This window comes from Helicoverpa zea, chromosome 10 (genome assembly GCF_022581195.2).
Source record: "Helicoverpa zea isolate HzStark_Cry1AcR chromosome 10, ilHelZeax1.1, whole genome shotgun sequence".
Classification (NCBI taxonomy): Eukaryota; Metazoa; Arthropoda; class Insecta; order Lepidoptera; family Noctuidae; genus Helicoverpa; species Helicoverpa zea.
Genome location: NC_061461.1, coordinates 2,313,443 through 2,332,997, shown reverse-complemented (window position 1 = coordinate 2,332,997; position 19,555 = coordinate 2,313,443). Strand labels below are relative to the sequence as shown.

At 36.0% G+C, this 19,555-nt stretch overlaps 2 protein-coding genes across 5 annotated transcripts; both read right to left on the bottom strand.

The window, feature by feature from the left end:
- Window positions 1–1,653: 1,653 nt before the first annotated feature.
- LOC124633795 (zinc finger protein 14-like) lies at window positions 1,654–8,275 on the bottom strand. Its single transcript, XM_047169131.1, has 11 exons — window positions 8,081–8,275; window positions 7,707–7,832; window positions 6,800–7,585; window positions 6,361–6,491; window positions 6,149–6,223; window positions 5,875–6,013; window positions 4,970–5,076; window positions 4,039–4,162; window positions 3,383–3,520; window positions 2,485–2,682; window positions 1,654–2,042 (listed from the first exon to the last, which is right to left on the bottom strand). The coding sequence occupies exons 1-11, from the start codon at window positions 8,195–8,197 to the stop codon at window positions 1,878–1,880; spliced, it is 2,106 nt and encodes a 701-aa protein (XP_047025087.1). The 5' UTR covers window positions 8,198–8,275; the 3' UTR covers window positions 1,654–1,877.
- A 331-nt stretch (window positions 8,276–8,606) lies between these two features.
- LOC124634124 lies at window positions 8,607–19,387 on the bottom strand. 4 transcript variants are annotated; one of them, XM_047169544.1, is made up of 7 exons: window positions 11,279–19,387; window positions 10,519–10,716; window positions 10,138–10,251; window positions 9,723–9,836; window positions 9,373–9,492; window positions 9,078–9,200; window positions 8,607–8,809 (listed from the first exon to the last, which is right to left on the bottom strand). In XM_047169544.1, exons 1-7 carry the CDS (start codon window positions 18,413–18,415, stop codon window positions 8,633–8,635), a joined length of 7,983 nt encoding a protein of 2,660 aa, XP_047025500.1. In that variant the 5' UTR covers window positions 18,416–19,387; the 3' UTR covers window positions 8,607–8,632. The 4 variants fall into 4 exon arrangements, 3 of the variants coding, with proteins under 3 accessions (XP_047025500.1, XP_047025502.1, XP_047025503.1); XM_047169546.1 differs by having other exon boundaries at window positions 10,392–10,716; window positions 11,279–11,307; XM_047169547.1 differs by lacking the exons at window positions 10,138–10,251; window positions 10,519–10,716; window positions 11,279–19,387 and adding an exon at window positions 10,003–10,099.
- Between the last annotated feature and the right edge of the window lie 168 nt (window positions 19,388–19,555).

Sequence of the window (19,555 nt, the reverse complement as noted above, 5' to 3'; positions counted from 1 at the left end):
ATGGTTATTTCTTAGGGATTGTTCACACCAAACGTATTGTCCGCCGCTGACTGTGAGTATACTCACAGTCGGCCTCAGTGTGAACGTCGACTCAATCTGCAGTACGCGTACTCACCAAGCCGACAATAGGCTATAGCGTACGATGCGCTATATGTGTGAACAAAAGAATACGCTCGCGTAGGTTCACACTAGATGCGTACGCTGAGCGGCCGACTATTCTACACATAAAAGAGCTCAGTATTTGAAGTTGCTCGTAGTATTTTATAAACGATCTCTGTGATCACTCGTGGTTCCCATACGATAAAACTAGTGTATTTTTTAAAAAAAATCGGACGTTTACTGATATTTCAATTAAATGATGCGCATTCAGATAGTTGCCATTTGCGAAGCTCTAGAGGAAGACGAAAATAATAAAAAGAAGAGATTGTGGGTACATCCCTTAAATATGAAGAGATGTTTTCTTGGTCAATTTCATACTTTATATTTCGAATATAGACTTTATCCAAATAAGTTCAAAAAATATTTTCGTATGACAGTAAAAACATTCGATGAGTTACTATCTTTAATACGTATAAGTTTATATAAAAGGGACACTAATTATCGACGTGCTATTCAGCCAGAAGAAAGATTGACAATTACTTTAAGGTAAGAGGAAAACAACTTGTACTGTAATCAACACTTATTTATTATAATCAAATCAATCACGTTTAAACAATTGCGAAAAGAACAATGTCAGACGTCCATAGTAACTTAGGCTCAATAAAAATATTTCATGTACAGTGAAAATTCTTACAGTTTCTTGTGTAGTTTAACGTCAGAAGCTTTAAATGAAAAGCTAAATGAAGTAGTAAGTAATTTGGTCGCGTTCAGTCATAAAACTTTTCCGAAAAATCCTCCAACTCCCTCCAAGCCAATTTTTAATCCCCCCGCTGATCCCCCCAAAGGATTGTTCCCCCCAAAAAATCCCCCGTGGGCAGAAAATACCCCCAAATTTGGGGGGAATCCCCCCAATCTGGCATCACTGCGCGGCGGTGCGGACGCGGCGGAGCGGCGGTGCGTACGCGGCGGAGCGGCGCTATTCGGCAACTGCGTCCGCGTAGCCAATCCGCGTCCGCCGTGCATAGTCGCGTAGTAAAATAATCGGCTACTGAGAGTCAGCTACAATAGACGACGTAACAGCGTATAGTCGGTTCGGTGTGAACGACAATTTCAAAATATATGGAAAAGCAATAAACTGCGTAACGCGCGCTCACAGTCAGCGGCCGACATTACGTTTGGTCTGAACGATGCCTTAAGCTCGACAAATAATTCAGTAGTCGTGAGCACAGGAGCCGCCAGCGACCCGCAACGTTAGCGATGGACTCTAAAGTAATTGAGCGCTGCCGCTCCGATACCACAAGGCCGAACTTAATGGCAACTCGAAACGTAGAATCGCTGCACAAAAAAATCGGGCCGATTTTTGTAGGACGTTCTAACTGGGATTTTCTAACCGACATTTTTAGGACGTGTGCGTTGCACAACTGCTATCAGTGTTCTATTTTTCTCCTACAAAAGTCGGTCACCAATTGTTGAACGAGGGCTGGCAACCTTAAACTCCATGTCCCGAAGGACCTAACTACTGTTTATAACCCCATAATGTAATAAAACGATAAGTAATATCCATTATTTATTACTTACACGATTCTATAATACACATTTCATTCATCACGATTACATTACAAAATTCCAAAGCTTTATACAGACAATAATACCGATTCAAAGCGTGTAACCAGTACACATTAAGCTAACATTCCATTCTATTGCATTTATCAGGTCACCCTACAAATGTAGAGGCGAAAAAAGATTCAGGAGCAAATAATCTTGATACTTGAAGAAGATCAATTATAGTCTAAATAAGCTGTATCATCAACATTCCTCTTGTTTTTCTTCTTAGGCCAGGGCACCTTGTCGTGCACGTATTTTATATGCAGTTTCAAGTCGCACAAGTGAATGAAGCCTTTTTCGCAGAGAGTGCATTTGTGAGGTCTGATGCCGAGGTGTATCTGTAAATAGAGAATAATATAACTGAATACACAGTTACCTCTTTAGCTTTGCTAGTAGGCCAGAATGGTTTAAGGATGGATGAGAAAAAGACGATGATATTTATTAGGAAACAGTTCTTAATGGCGGTTCGCAACTAAATTCGAAGCACATGTGGTCAATGGTGGGAAAAAAATGCTGTCGACGGTCGCAACCGTCTTTTATGTCACCTCATTTTATAAGTGGACTCGGGAAAGCATAGTGTCTGTGTATTTCAGGATTTTATTCATTCGATACTCCTGACTTTATCTCTGCTTCACACATGGTTTTGTAAATTATGAAAACGAAAAATGACTCTTGTGGCTAAACCACTGAATGGATTAGGTTATTTTTTTTTACAATTCGCAATAGAATATAAAACAGTATATGTGATAGGATTTAATGTAACCGATATATGTATTTTACCTTCATGTGCTTGTTGAGCGTAGTGCGGAAGGTGAAGACTCTCTCGCACACGTGGCACTTGTGCGTGCGCGTGCGCTCGTGCACGGCGCGGTGGATGGTGAGGGCGCCGGCCAGCTGGAACGCCTTGTCGCACACAGGACACTTGTATGGACGCTCGCCCGTGTGCTTGCGCTGGTGGTACGTGAGGAAGCATTGTTTCTGGAAATAAGATAAAATAATTGTAAGAAAAACGAATTAACATCTTCTCGAGATGCCCCATTGAGACGAACGAGTCCCACGTGTCGAATACAGGTACGGTTGCCTGGCAACTGTCTCCTTTGAACATGTGCATTTGCACGATTACCCTTGCATGTCCATATATATGAAAGCAGTACAACATCCTGCATTCGAGCCTCGATTTATTGTCTCCCGGAATTAACGCTGCATATTTTTCCTAACATTTTGTTATGGATTTCCGCAGATTAACTATTAACGCATTCCGCAGAGTATACTAATTATTTAAATTGTTATATTATTTATATATATTAATAATTTATTTTTTTTACTTTATTTTCATTTTATTTTATTTTTTAATATTATTTTATACTTTAGTTAACTGTATTTTTTAGTTCTTTTTTTTTTTTCATTTTAAATTTAAGTTTACGATTTATGTAATTGGCTGCTAAAGCCGTGTAAGTCGAATAAATAAATAATATAAATCTCTTTCTAATCTAATTCCTATGTGTTTTCTTAACAAAAAAACACATAGGAAGTGGTGAAAAGCTGGCGTTTCAGGTTCTGTTTTTTTTTGTAAAGATGTTCAAAAAGTAAAAGATATATTTTATAATAGTTAGGTCAAACAAAATATCAGACCATTTCTATAATAATTAAGCTACTTAAGAGAAAAAAATTCTATTACCTTGAACATCTTCCCGCAGACTTCACAGACGAAAGGCGTCTGATCTTCTTGGTGGAACTTCTTCGCCTCGTCGCACTGCGGGTGTTCTGACGTCATGTGCGCTTTGTACTCCGCGCGATTCTCTACCCATTTGTGACACTGGAAAAAAATACATACTTACCTATACATCCTTCACAAATGTACTCAACTAGTCATCTAGTCATCTAGTCTTTGAACTTGTCTTTTCTACATCCATACTAATATAATAATATCGATTGGAAAAATATGCTCATTTGGCGTTACTCGCAAATCTATACTAATATTATAAAGCTGAAGAGTTTGTTTGTTTGTTTGTTTGAACGCGCTAATCTCAAGAACGAATGGACCGATTTGAAAAATTCTTTTAGTGTTCGATAGCCCATTTATCGAGGAAGGCTATAGGCTACTTTTTATCCGGGTTCGTGCCGTGGTCCCTACGGGATGCGGGTGAAACCGCTGACAGAAGCTAGTAAGCTAATATTTATTGGCTGTTTTTACCAGGGCACATTCCCAGGCAATGCCGTTGCAAACCCGGGCTAATAATAGTGACGGTGTGGCAGGCAGATACGCTTACTTTGAAATACCAGGATAGGTATTCAGTAAATTAGTATATAGTGGAAACTAAAAGGTATACTCACTATAGCACAAGGGCCAGGCAACTTCGTTAGATTTCTATTGATTTGCTTTCGTGAATGCACTTTCAGGTGAGTCTTCAAGTCGTCTTCGTTTGCAAAAGTTTCTCCACAGAATTTGCAGCCGTTACTGAAAAGGTAGGTTGAGATATAATAATTATGTTTTTGCTTCCAACTTGTTATTCAGGATCTGAGTTTCTAGTTGATTATAATGGTATATCAACATATGGCATGGGCACTTTAACCTCTTGTATGCCTCTAACTAAAGAACAATAGAAAATCTAATGTATGTCACGTAGATCTGCGCATCGGCGTACAAGGGGTTAAGCCTATTTAAGGCGACGAATTGGTAAACAATAACTCCATAACCGGCACGCGCATCTAAGGGGCCAAGAGGGGACGGAGCGTCTGAGCGGTGCGAGGATTACAATACGCGCGCTAGCTTATAACTAAAAGTCGTAAGCGACAAAATGGTTTTGTAATTTTATTATTTAGAAATGATAAGTTGATAAAAATTCCTTCCACAATTTTAAAGAGTATGTATATACTCAACTACTAAAAAAGTTAAGAGGCTTAAATCGGTCCCGACTGCCCATATTATGTGAATCTCTTTTTAAAAAGAGTATGTTTGATATATTTTTCTCTGTTATAAAAGTTACCTAATCATGTTTCTACAACTAACAAAATAAGGTTTATATCATGAACTTTCAGGTAACCAAGTTGTATTTTGATCCGTTTTGTATTTACTGAGAAAAATTGAGATCCTTGGCGCCAAAATTTCCAATTCGTCCTCTTAATTGACCAAAGCGGAGATGAGCAATTTTACTACTTCGTGGTGACAAGATGTTGGATTAACGAAATTCTATTTTTTTCTTCAACTCTTCTGTTCCTCTTTTGTGGACTCTATTCAATATTAATATTCCAAAAGGTTGTTTACCTGACTTTATGTTTGGTTGCAATCACTAAGTGTCGCTTCCAAGCCAGTTCCGATGCAAAGTGCACGCCACAGTCGTCACATTTGGGGCCAAGCTTCTCATTCTTTTCCTGTGAAGGTGAAAATATTTGTAGTAATCCACTACAACTAGGGCTGCCATCTCGAATTTCGCCAAACTCGGACAAACATTAAAAAAACCGGGACATTTGGCGTAAATCGCATTTTTTCCCCGAACGAGTATGATTAAAAAAAAACTAATTAGTAATCCATTTACTATAGTTCGGCCATTCAGAGAATGCGTTCCTGACACGTCGCGATTGAACTGACGACGTAACTTTGCAATGGCGTTGCAGTTACGATAAAAATATTTTTGCTGGTTGTTTACCGTTTTAACAATTGAGGAGCATTAAAACAACATTATTATATCAATAATCAATGAATGTAGTTACGTCGTCAGTTCAATCGCGACGTGTCAGGAACGCATTCTCTGAATGGCCGAACTATATTAACATATACTTAAATTCAATGAGGTCTTCTTTACATGAAAAGTGTCCGGGTTTTCCCCGGACACTTCTTGAAACCCCGCCCGGACGGCCCCCGGACGGTCTCCAAAGGAGGACAAATCCTGGGAAACCCGGACGGATGGCAGCCCTAACTACAACAATCTATCTGATAACTTATAGACATTCAAGTAGTTATAAATGTCAAAATTGATGTTTTCCCAGGTTCAAGCAATTGTTTAAATATTAGAAAATCCAATCATTTCTGTTATTGGCATCATTCTTTAGTTTGAAGAAAACATATAAGAAGGAACAGAACTTCTTTAACAAATCTAACGTTATATTTCTGCCAACTTGCCTCTGTCTATTTAGATCAATATCTTTATCATAAAAACCTTATGAACTCACCTGTCTATGCACCTTCATGTTATGCAGGTACAACCCGTGTGGTGTTCTGAACGTGCTGCCACACATCTCACAGACACTCTCGCGTACCGACTCCTTCAAGTGCTTCATACGCATGTGCATTAGTAGACTGTTTGGCATACTAAAATTATGAAAAATAAAATAATTTTTTGAAGTTTTAACTAATGTAAAGACAAATTGTAAAGCGATTATACAAAGCGGATATTTGTTTGAATATTTAATATAGATTATTAAGTCATTTAAAATCAAGTTGTACCTGAATAATTCACCACAGTGTTTACATGGATATTTCGTTCCTTTGTGTAAACTAACATGAGTTTTTGCTTGATATCTGTAAGGATAATTAATATTAGATATGCAACTGTGACCTATTATTTAGCAGTGCCTCTTAGAACACCAGCTTTACGATTAAGTAACTCTATGTATGTATATAAACAAAAGGCCTTATTAAGTAGGCATAATACTTACATGCAATAACATACATAAGAACACAATTTACAGCTAAACTTTCTCTTATGACATGAAAGCCGGTGTTTACATAGTTTCACCTGTGTCGGAAACCTCAGGTGACAGACCTCACATTCATGATCACCAAATTCCTGAAAACGATTATTGTAACAATTGATATCATATCAGAATAAAGACTCTTTCATTATACAGAAGACAGAAGAGTATGAAGAAAACTTACTGCACCAATGCCAAATAAAAATGGAGTAAGGGCAGGAATGCTCAACTTAGAAGTATATTAAAAAATTTAACACACAATATAATATCATGAAGGAATTACTTTATGTGTGATTTGAAATTTAGATAAATAAAACCAAGTTTATAACCATGTAAAGTAACTACACCCCTAATGACTAAATAAAATAATCTAATCAATGTCCCCAATAACAATTATACTTACTGTTTTATGTCTTTTCATATGATTCTCAAATGCACTTTTAGCTTCAAATCCTCTATAACACAAATCACATTTAAATGGAGACACTTTGTAGTTAGTAGACTCTCTTCTTAGTAGCACCTCTTTTCTGGCATCTTCATGTGTGAGAAACTCAACTGTGGCATAGTTATCAAAGAATGCTATATCAACTCCATCCTTTTTTTTACTAGCCTTTTCTGTTTCATCTTTTTCTGTAGACTTCGATGATCCAACCTTTTTAACACGTTTTGGAGATGTTGATGCAACCTTTTTAACTGGCTTTGCAGCTGCAACCTTTTTAATAGGCTTTGAAGCAGCAACCTTTTTTGTTGGTTTGGCAGATGCAACCTTCTTAGTGACAGATTTAGAAAGAGGTTTATCATCATCAAGATCGTTTTCACTTTTGATTTTTCTTTTTTTGCTAGTTTTTGTTTGTGTGTTTACTTTTCTTTTTCGTTTTGGAGGATTGCTAGATACAATGTTGACCGAAGTCGTTTCTTCTGAAGATAAATTATAATCATCGTCTGTATCATTGTGACCTCCATCAAAGTCTGGTATTTTATCTATTTCAGTTTTATTATCCTCTTCAATTTTAACACAAATATCTGAAGGTTTGACTTCATTTTCTTCAACTTTATTTATTTCGATTTCTATGTAATTTGCAGGATCTTCATAGGAGGTACATACACACATCTCCACACAGGAAATTTTTAAAGTAGATTCCAATTTATTTATTTTTCTATCTACATTTTTAATAGATGATTTTGTTGCCTGGAATAATTAAGATTATTCTTATTCTCATAAAATAAATAGAACCAAAAAGACAAACCTATTATAATCTTTATTGATTTCAGAAGCTTTTTATTTCAATATTTGTTATTTTATAACTTACCTGTGTTGAACCAACTTCAAATCTAGACAGTATATTGTTTGCTCTGAGACATTTCGATTTGAACTCTTGAAACTTGTGTAGAAGGCTTGCACACTCAAAACACACATATTGGTTGCCGTCAAATATCTGCAATACAATGCCGTCAATATCAATTGAATTCGGTAATAAGAGGTTCTAAATCAAGGACCTCCATTTTTTACTTTAAAATACGATTTTTATATAAAAAAAAGTCCATCTGCATCCCATACATCATTTCATCCTTATAGGTGGCACTAAACTTCGATGGTTTTGTATTAAGTTAAAGTAATCAGTATTCACAAATTATTACAATATTATACAAATAGCACAAACGTACACAATATTTACGCTCTTACCGGAATTTGAGCCAAGTGAGAGTAAACTACACCGATTGACGTACTCGTTGTAGTTTCCAAATTAAACATCTTAACATCAGTCACAAGACATACTCTGCAATATTTTTGATCATCCATTTTCAAAACAAATTCATATTATTTTATTCGTAAGACACAAATACGACCCAAGCGAGCGTCACAAAATTCTGTATTTGTGTAACTGTCAATGTCAATAAACAAATATCAGTATGTCAATGTCAATTATAGACTAAATGTCATAGACTATAGCTACGGCACCTAAAGGAAGTCTATGATTAAAATAAAAGAATTGCAAGGATCGCACTTAGCTCATCGAGCTTAGAATTATAACTTAGCTCCCACTACAACTTTTAGACCAAAATCCCAGGGCTGCCTGCCCCTCTCATTCACACTAATAAAACCTATGCCATAAGTTGAGTAGTTCGGCACGAATTTAATATTTTTATTGTAGGGAATATTGAGAAACTTGATCGTTTAGCACCTAAGAATAAAAAAGGAAACACGTTCGTAAAAGATAGCTAAATTAATTTATTGTTACTTAACACGAGGATTGTAAATAATGGTAGTGGCTGGACATCGTCCAGTCGATACGTCAGAGGTAATGGTACGAATCGTCAGCAGCACTTTTTCTGTGTGCGGCAAACATGAGACCACGGCCATGGACTTTGTTGGAGTGAGTATTGTCTTTACGGAGCGCCCGTCCACCAATAGCTGCAATAAAAAAAAATGTTTTAATAAAACTGTTTAGTTGTTACTAACTGTTTTCGTAACAACTAACTCGAAACAAGTAACTAACTTTAATAATATGATTAAAAAAATATTTATTTTGTTATACCATAATAGTAGATAATAAATAAGGGACACTGCTGAGAAGCTACACCATCCCCGGGTGACAGTACCTACATATTTTACCCAGGTATGGAAAGGAGGTACCACGGTTTTTTTTTTAATTACGCGGGGAACAACTAATATGTTTTACCTCATAGCCTTTGACCTTGTCGAGAACTCGTGGTACGTTCCACTTGACAAACACAGTATTGTCTGATACTCTGCGCAAAGCAGTGAAGCCCACCTTTAGGAATTCGCAACTGTCTGTATCACTCTGATAAAGAAAACATTTATAGTATTACTATTTTGATGCTAAGAACCACCGTTTGGAAAAAGGTTTTCAACTAACAAAAACACATCTCAATCGATTCTGCCGATAAACAACTACACTGGTAAATACAGACACATTTGTTTTATGGAGTCGTAAGATTGAATGGCCAACTTACTCCCACGCTAGGAACCCGAGTAGCAGTTGCAACACTGTCGAAACCTCTTTGGTTCTTTAGCGGCATCATCTCTACCGCCAAGTTGAGCAAATCCCTGATTTGCATTGCTATGTCCACGTTCTGTGAAATTAAATATTAATCGTAATAAAATTTACAAAATTAATGTAGGTCAGGTTATTCTTCCTCTCCGTCCTGCCCTTCTTCGCTTCCATTCCTCTCTGTCAACCGTCATACTACCATCCAGTCCTATCTCATTATTTCCTCTTTCAGGCAATCAGTACATTGCTTATATGACAATAACATAATCAGCAAATGTGCTTAGGAGGTCCCAGCCCTTTTTGTTGACATACCGTAGAACTGCAATAAACTTCTCTGTCGACACTTTTGAATTGGTTACTACTGCAGAATGATGGCAACGATGTCTCTGGCATAGGAGCTTCTTCTATTTCCGAATTGAATTTATTCTGAAAGAATATTGATGGATTAGGTAGGTACTTATCATTAAGATGAAACACAATGTAGCATAAGCATAACACGGTTTAATATGCAACCACAGGTTCTTTATTTTCTTACTATAAATCTAATATTATTCGTTTTTACATTATCCCTTTTATGTATAAATTAACTAACCGTGGTCTTGGCCTTGGTGTACATTTTCCAACCACTCATACTTATATACCTTCTAAGTAATAGCGCGTTCAAACATAACGCGCCATAATAATACCTAATACTTAGATGTTCTTAAAATTTCAAAGGTTATCTCACCCTTTGTTTCTTAATAAGGTTTTCTTTTACACAGTCTGTAGTGTAATGAATGGGTTCCTGCGGTTGCAAACTTGGCATTTCCAATAGCTTCTTCACTTCTTCTTGCAGGTCAGCCTAAAAAATTTGGAACGATGGAATATTTAAATATCACCACAGAGCCCAATTATAAGATAATAAAACAAAATAGACGAAACGTCAATTATACCAGCAATCCACTCGCCCTATGACGTTAATATTAAATATTAAAAACTTACCGCGCGTGGAAACAGTGTCGAAGAATGCAGACGCTTCTAGATTCCCTGACTCACCAACTTTACCTAGGTTTCAAATTCTGAAGACACATTTTCACAATCGTTGCTCTTAAAGTGAATGTAAACTTACTAAAGCTTTATTCTTATGATGGGGCACATTCAATCGTTTTTTGGAGACAACCTTCTGTTGTGGTATTGAATGAACCATTTTCTTTAGATCAAGCTCCATCGATGGAATTATACACAAATCTTTACTATTCTTACGAGGTTCGATGTTCCAGCTAGATTTTGTCTTTAAAATTGGACAGGTATCTGTTTCTTCGAGTTCCTGAACAGGTTTGTACACATAGTTAAAACTAACTGTCTCCAATGTAATACAATATTGAATTACTTACAATATATGAAAGGTCCGAATTTCTACCATTTAGTGTTTTCATTCATGCAATTATAAGCTAAATAAATGGACTAATTTGATCTGTTGAAACAATGGATTTCCTACAAAGCGAGCTTAGGTATGCCAAATGTTTACGTCCTTAAGGCAGAGGAAAAGAGTACCCTAACTCTTTAAACATGCGTCTTTGTTTGCGCAATAAAATTTATTTTCTTTCTTTCTTTCTTAAACAAGACAACGTTTCACCTTAAGCACCCTTTTTCATCTTTATACTTATTAATTTATGGCATATTGAACAAAGTCAGCATAGTTAATTGAATGTATATTAATATTTTAAAGCTGAAGAGTTAGCATCTTAAAGCCAAATACTAATTTTACTGTGAATGACTATTATTTATTGAGGATGGCTGCAGACTGCCTTTTGTCTTGGTGCGAAGCTATAATATTTCTGACGTTTGGGAAACAGCTAGTTCTAACATAAAACCTTAACTTGACTCACATGTCTTATGGAACCGATTTCCATTTTATATTCTTCCAAGCTCTTCCCAAGAACGCTAGTTTTTAAAGACACTGCATCTTTTTCAAAATTCCGGAATACGGTCTCGAGTTTTTTCAAAATTTGATTAAGTCCATTTCCTTGTCTTCGTAAAGTATGTAGTTCTTGAGAGTCTTTGATCGGTAATAAAGTACTTAGTTCATTATTCATTTTTTGAATCGACTCTGCGACAACAGTTGAGGATGTTCCCACAGTGACATGATACTTTGTTACCGGCGTCAATTCACTAGCATTTGAACTAATGTCACAAATTTTTCTCGATATTGTAAGAATGTATCTTAAAAGTTTGGTATATTTTTTATAGTTTCTAATGTGTGTTCGATATTTTTTTCTAAATCCTCGATTATTTACAGTGCAGACTGCAGTGTTTTCCTCTGAAGCATGAAATGAATCCTTCTCTAGGGGCTTGCATGTTGTGTTCTGGACATTTTGGATTATCTCCAAATGTTCCTCAATCAATTTTACATTAACTGCGCTTTCACAACAAACCTCGTCCTTGTTTAAATGTGTATCGATTTGTACTAATTCATTTGTTTCTAAAACAGAATTAAAATCATGAGACGGATCTAGAGCTATGGATTCATTCATTTTCTGAAAATTAGAAATATCTTTAATGATTGATTTTTGAGACATATTGTCATTATCATGATCACCATACACTGAATCCGAAATGTTTCTTTTCATATGTATAATAGACGAGGAACTTAATATTTCCCTTACAGGAGGAGCTTGTAAATGACCTCCTTGAAGCTCGTGGTTCATTTTATTGTATTCTTCTTCGCTGACAATACAGTCTTCCACGACATCTTTTCTGGCGCCACGAATTGCGTTTATGTCACCACTTAATAGAGATGCATGGGATATTTTCAGCTTTTCAGATACACTATCAAAATCGTTGTTTGCTTTTTCGTACATTTTTAATAGTTTTATTAACTCTCTGGTAAACTCTTTAGCTTCTTTGAGAGTTTTTCGGATTCTTTCGTAATCCTCGAAACTTAAACCATTTGCAGCACTGACAAGGCATGATTGTGGTAATTGTTCTAAATACTTTCTAGTGCAATATTGTTCATTATGTATGGGAAGTAAAACGTTGGTGGTGTTATCATCGGCGATATTATGATCAAAAACCTTATCTGAAGCATGAAATTCATTATCATTAGACATTGGATTGAAAATTGTACGGTTTCCAACATAAATACTTTCATCATTGTTATTACAAGAAGATCTTCTATCTAGAATATAACAAGAGGCTTGCAATTCATTTATGTCTTTTGTTTGTTTAACGTTACTTTCGTGACATTCGTTTGTTTCGGGTTTATGTGAGCATTGACGATTATTGACTTGCAAAACTAAATGTTGGTTAGAGTCGAGCGTGTTACTGCCCTTGGCATTTGTATGGAGTGCATATTGCGGAGAATCAGGAAGGCAGGATACATCGCAGTTATTCTTAGTTCTACAAATATATTCTGAATTATGTGAATCTGTTATACCACATTCAAGAAAATAATTTTCTTTTGCTAAAGAAGTATCAAATGAGTTCAACTCTGTTTGTTCTTCAGTTACATTTGAATTTGTATTGAATTGGCCAAGTTTAACATTTTTATCCATATCTGACTCCATTACATCTTTTAGGCAATGTTCTACGGTAGATTTTGGAAATTGTATTAAATACTCTGGATAATCGTGACCTGAGCTATTGCAAGAACTTTCCCAGGACTTGCTTTTATTTCTAGAATTTTGTGTAATCATGCCATAACCTTTGTGACAAGATATTTTTGAAGATGTTTCTATTGATGAATAACCAGATAGAACACTATCGGAAATCTCATTATTTTGCAAATTAATCTCATGTGAAGCCTTCGCATTATTCTTAGACATTGATTGTTCGTGACCTATACGATTATAAGGTATGGTAAGTGAACGTTGCGGTGATCTTGATTCATTTTTTCCACAATCTATACAATCACAACACTCAGACATACATTTTGACGTCGCTGCCATGTGAACTGGAACATTTAAACTAGACCTATCGTCCATCTGTGTTTTACATAGTTGACAATGATAACTTGAAAATGTTCTATTTTCAGAAATACTTGATTTTGCTCCCGTTTCTATGGATGTAAATAGTTGTGAAGATTTAATTGAATTAATAGCATGTTCTTTGTAGACACAAGAAATACATTCACACCCCTCCTCGCAGGTGCATTCTTGAATGCTGCTTTGCAAATCAGGATACGTATTGGGTACTGCTGCAAACATGGCTATGGTATCGTGACTCTTTCCTTTTCTGTTATTCTGTTGTGCCATAGGTTTCTGCACTATAGTAGCGACCCTGATATCAAAATCGTGTGTATCTTTTTCGACTGGTTTATTCATAACTTTGTTACGTTTTTGACATTTACAAGAATCGACTCCGCTTTGATCGCAAGCGTCATCGAGGCAGATTTCACATCTGCACAAAGCATGACGGTTGGTTCCAGTAGACATTTCATGCATCACACTTGAAGTTAAACGATGAACTTGGCCGCATTCGATGCAGTCGCATGGTGAACAAGTGCAAGCTATACGCTGTACGTTTTGTTCCCTGCCAACAGGTGCGACCACCAAGGTTTGACGTTGGGGAATAGTTCTAGCTTTACAAACTACACATTGACATGGTTCACAATCGCAAGATTTTGTAAAACCTCTTGCGCAATCTACACAGTTGCATGGAGAACAGTCACATATTTCTAGTTTATTCATCGCCACTGGACATAGGCTTTTGTTGCACCCGTCACATGTACATTTACTACTTCCACTCGATGACGTATTAAAGTCATTTCTTTCTAAAAAGCTTAAACAGTCAGTGCATTCACAAGGTTTACATTTACATATATCAGGTTTGACGGGTTTTCCAGCAATGCATTCGCAAACTTTGCAACTGCATGCTTTGTATGCTTCTTTGATTCTTTTAAATATATCGTATTTTGTTAATTTTTTCAATTTGTTAGACGAGTCTGATTTTGCGCATGCTACTGAGGCGTTAAATTCTGTGTATGGCACATCCATCACTTCTGCACTTAGCATTGCTTTTCCTGTATTGCATTGCGCGGCATCATTGTTCGTTTCCGTTGGTGGTGCATTGTTTGCGTTTAATGGTACACATGGACAGTTATTTAATTCTAAATTATCTTTTGATGATCTCTTGTCGTTACATGGTACATTGTCTTTGAGTATTAAATTAGAAAGTTTAGCTGTTTCTGTCTGTGTACACAACATCTGTTTACAATTGTTTTGTGATTCAGGTGGAATACTTTTTGATTCAACAATTTGTGAACTTTTAGTGGCTTCATATTCATTGTCGGCACTGCACACGCAGCTTTCTTTCGTTAAATCGACTTCGTACCGAGGTGAATCTGATATTTGCTTTGAGGATTCAGCGCATTCGCAATTATTTTCTTGTACTGTTGATACATGAGCCAATTTCGGTAGCTCGTATATAAAACCAGATGACTCTAATTCATTTTTCTTACAAACATTACAATCACAGTTTTTCTTGTGATATTTATTAGTCAGTGTTTCAATTGCATTTTTCTGTATTTCGAGTATATCTTTGAATAAGTCTTGTGCATTACTATTAGATTTATATCTACTTGAGTTATTACAACCGCACAGAGATTTATCTTTTGATGTTAAACCATCACTGCTGCTGTTCTTATATTGATTGGACAGTGATTCAATTGTTTGTTTTTGTTTATTTATTAATTTTATTACATCTTCTGAACAGAGCTTACTTTTCATGTATGTGAATTCATATCCAAATGATTCAGGTTTACTTTTGGTAGGTTCTTTGCACTCACATGTCTTTTTGTTGGTAGATAATTTAGTTTTATTATCTGAAGACTCATTACGAGAATTCTTCGGTACTTCATAGATGTATCCGTGAGATTCAGATTTATTTCGCTGATTCGCTGAATTAGTACATTCACAACTTTTTCGTGTCGTTGGTGCATCAGGATGTCTTGGCAGATCGTGTACAAATCCAGATCCTATTACTGTTTTACATTCGCAACTTACTTGTGTTCTGTCTTGGTTTCGAAATGCATTTGTTCCATTTTTATTTGGTTCATATTTCGGTACCTCATACACATACCCATGTGATTCAGATTCCCTTTTTTCTGTGGGGCTGCACTCGCAATTGCTCTTCTCTGATTTAGAATTTACATTCTTAGGTACGTCATATATGTATCCAGCTAATTCAGGTTTTTGTTTTTCTGGGGCATGACAAGTACAAAGTTTTTTATTCATATTGCAAATGGCGTTATATGCTGCGTATTGTGTTTCTAGTCTATTAATGCTGAATATTTGTGTGGTATTACACGGTTCTCGCGATGTCATATTATACTTTTGATATTCACTATATTCCGATGATCGAAATTGTATTTTTGGTGGACCTCTGCACGCGCATCTTTTCTGATCATCGCCAGATTGTTCTTTCATATATCTTGGTACCTCATAAATATATCCATGTGATTCAGATTTCAATTTAGCTGAGTCACTGCTCTCATAGCTTTTCCGTGATGTTGGCTTACGTGGATATTTTGGTACGTCGTAAACAAATCCAGGTCCTTTTAATTTGTATTCAGATTTCTTACAATTATTTTTTCGGCATTTATTCGGTAACAATCCGATCGCACGAGCTTGTGTTCCGAGTATATTTTTGAAAATTTCTTGTGCAGTTTTTGTTGGTTTATATTTCGTTACCTCATAAACATATCCATGTGATTCGGATTTTCTTTTATATGTTGGACCGCACTGGCAACTCTTTTTCTTTGATTTAGAAGTATACTTCGGTACCTCAAATATTTGTTGAGATAATTCTGATTTAGATTTTGAAGATTTGCTACAGTTACAACTTTTTTTGTTAAAATTGTGATGAATATCAGATACAATGAATTGTGTTTCTAGCCTATTTATGCTGTATATTTGTGTGGTATTTGATTGTTCTTGCGTTGTAGTATTATGTCCCGCTGATGACTCCTTGCACTGGCATGTTTTCAGTTTCACAGGTTTTGGTACATCAAAAATATATCCATGCGTTTCAGGTGTTATTTTCGCTGATTCCCTACATTTACAACCTTGCCGAGACGTGGGTGCATGTTTTGGTACATCGTATATAAATCCAGGACCTTTTAATTTATATTCTGACTCCTTACAGCCACAGCTACCGCTACCTTGTTGACATTTATTGGGCAACGATCCAGTCGCATTTGTTTGTGAGCCGGATTCATTTCTTGGTTTTTGTGATATATTTGTGACGTGTCGAACGTCATAAATATATCCACGTGAATCAGAATGACTTTTTTGACGGCACACGCAAGGGGTTTTCTCTGATTTAGAAGGATACTTCGGTACCTCATATATGTATCCAGGTGCATCTGATTTACGTTTTGGTGAGTTTAAATGACTACTTGAGTTGTGGATTTGTGTGGTATCCAATTTATTTTTTGATGACTCTCTGCACTGACATGTTTTTTGTTTATCTCCCGACGCTTGTTTCATATGTTTCTGTACTTCAAAGACATATTTATTTAATTCAGGTTTATTTTTTGCTGATATTGCTTCATGTGGACATTTTGTAACATCGTAAATGAATCCAGGTCCTTTTAATTTATATTCCGATTCTTTACAACTACAATATATTTTTTGGCATTTATTCGTTAACGGTCCAATCGCACTTGCCTGTGTGCCAATAATGTTGTCGAAAATTTCTTGCGCGACTTTGGTTGGTTTATAGTTTGGTACCTCATACCCTTGTGGTTCAGATTTGGTTTTGGCCAACTTACTACACTTACAAACTTGAAATGACGTTGGCCCATACGGTTGTTTTGGTACATCGTATATAAAGCCCGGCCCCTTTAATTTATATTGAGATTCTTTACAATTGCAGCTAGTTTTCTGACATTTATTTGTTAACGATTCAACTGCACTTGCCTGCGTATCAACTATGTTTTTTAAAATATCTTGCGCAACTGTAGTAGGTTTATATGCTGATGACTCTTTGCACTGGCATGTTTTCGGTTTCACTTGTTTTGGTATATCATACACATATCCATGTGCTTCAGATTTTATTTTCGTGGATTCACTACATTTACAACCTTGCCGAGACGTGGGTGCATGTTTTGGTACATCGTAAATAAAACCAGGCCCTTTTAATTTATATTCTGATTGTTTACAGCTACAGCTATCTTTTTGACATTTGTTGGGTAAAGGTTGTGTCTTTTTTAAGTCATCTTGTGCAGTATTGTCTGGGGTATTTTTCGGTACCTCATACACATATCCGTTTGCTTCAGATTTTTTCTGACTACATTTATAACACTGCTTAGACATTGGTGCATGTGGATCTTTTGGTACATGGTATATACATCCAGATCCTTTTGATTTATGTTCTGATTCTTTACAGGAACAACCCTTTTCAATGTTTTCAGTTTCATTTTTAGGTAACTCTGGTACATTATTGATCGCTGGTTCAGATTTCGGCGCCTCGTCATGTGATTCATACTTATCACATTCACAAATAACTTTATTTTCTACGTTTTTATGAGTGTCTGATGCAACCGTCTGTGCTTCGACTCTATTAATGTTAAAAACCTGTGTGTTATTTATTGGTTGTGCTGGTGTTCCAAAGTTGTGTATTCCAGTATCACTGCACTCACATTTCTTTTTGGGTACATCAAATATATAACCAGCAGGATTAGAAGTTTTTGCTAAATTGTTGGATGTATAGTTCGTCTTCTGTGCAGTTTGGTTTAGCGAGTTTAAATCTATAACATAACCAGGTAATTTGGATTGTTTGGCTGAACCACTACTCGTTTTTTGACATTTGTTAGTCAATATTACATCTTCCTGAATTTCAACTATATCTTTTAAAAGGTCTTGAGCATTCTTCGTTGGTTTATAAGGCGATGAAAAGTGTTTACCTTTTAGAACTTCACACGCACAGCTTTTGTCTAAAGTTTGATTATTGTTGTATTTTGGAACATCGTATATATACCCATGTGATCCAGACTTACGTTGTAAATACTCGTTACTACTTTTCATATTGTTATGTCTCACATCGACATGGTATAATTGATGCTTATTTTTACCGACACCAGAAGAATTTCCGGACGGTGGTGGTAGAGATCTATTTGAATTGGTCGATTGGTCATCGCAAGAACAGTCTTTGAAATTGTTATCTTTATTTTTTACCTTCTTAGGTTTTTCTACTTCTACTATATATCCGGGATGATCAAACGTAGGTGGTTTGGGGTTTTCTTCAGTTTGACAGTCTTTACACTGGCAAAAATATTTTTTTGCATACGGATTATTCGGATATTCTATAGTGTTCCATTTATTGTCAAGTACATGCGTAAATGCATTTTGTTCTGATACTTGTCCGGCATTTTTAGCTGGCTTGTCCTTTAGGTCTAAAACGTAACCTGCCGGTGTAGCTGTACATGGTGAACATAATTCATTACAACATGCAGCTTCATGCTTCGTGCTGCCTTTTAAATAAACATTTTTCAGTGTTTCTATTAAAGATTTCTGTGTTTCTGAAACTGTTTCATATACCTCAAGTGTATGACGCGAAGGTTGACCTCTTCTTTCAGCCTTATTGCTTTCTTTTAAATAAACATTTTTAAGCGATTCTATGATAGATCTCTGTGTTTCTGAAACTGATTCATATACCTGAAGCGTATGACGCGTAGGTTGACCTCTACTGTCATGACCAGACTTATTGCTGTCTTTTAAATAAACATTTTTAAGTGATTCTATTATAGATCTCTGTGTTTCTGAAACTGATTCATACACCTCAAGTGTATGACGCGTAGGTTCACCTCTTCTTTCAGCCTTATTGCTTTCTTTTAAATAAACATTTTTAAGCGATTCTATGACAGATCTCTGTGTTTCTGAAACTGATTCATATACCTGAAGCGTATGACGCGTAGGTTGACCTCTACTGTCATGACCAGACTTATTGCTGTCTTTTAAATAAATATTTTTAAGTGATTCTATTATGGGTTTCTGTGTTTCTGAAACTGTTTCATATACCTTAAGTGTATGACGCGTAGGTTGACCTCTACTGTCATGACCAGACTTATTGCTGTCTTTTAAGTAAATATTTTTAAGTGATTCTATTATGGGTTTCTGTGTTTCTGAAACTGTTTCATATACCTCAAGTGTATGACGCGTAGGTTG

What these genes read in the sequence shown, in the direction of transcription:
- LOC124633795 (XM_047169131.1), bottom strand. Translation starts at nt 8,197, where the DNA reads ATGGATGATCAAAAATATTGCAGAGTATGTCTTGTGACTGATGTTAAG. An exon ending in CACTGTGGTGAATTATTCAG is followed by an intron (nt 6,014 to 6,148) that starts GTACAACTTGAT and finishes TCATAATTTTAG; the next exon opens with TATGCCAAACAGTCTACTAA. An exon ending in CGCTCAACAAGCACATGAAG is followed by an intron (nt 2,043 to 2,484) that starts GTAAAATACATA and finishes CTCTATTTACAG; the next exon opens with ATACACCTCGGCATCAGACC.
- LOC124634124 (XM_047169544.1), bottom strand. Translation starts at nt 18,415, where the DNA reads ATGAAAAGTAGTAACGAGTATTTACAACGTAAGTCTGGATCACATGGG. An exon ending in AAATCGGTTCCATAAGACAT is followed by an intron (nt 10,717 to 11,278) that starts GTGAGTCAAGTT and finishes AAACCTGTTCAG; the next exon opens with GAACTCGAAGAAACAGATAC. An exon ending in ATCATAAGAATAAAGCTTTA is followed by an intron (nt 10,252 to 10,518) that starts GTAAGTTTACAT and finishes CAAATTTTTTAG; the next exon opens with GCTGACCTGCAAGAAGAAGT.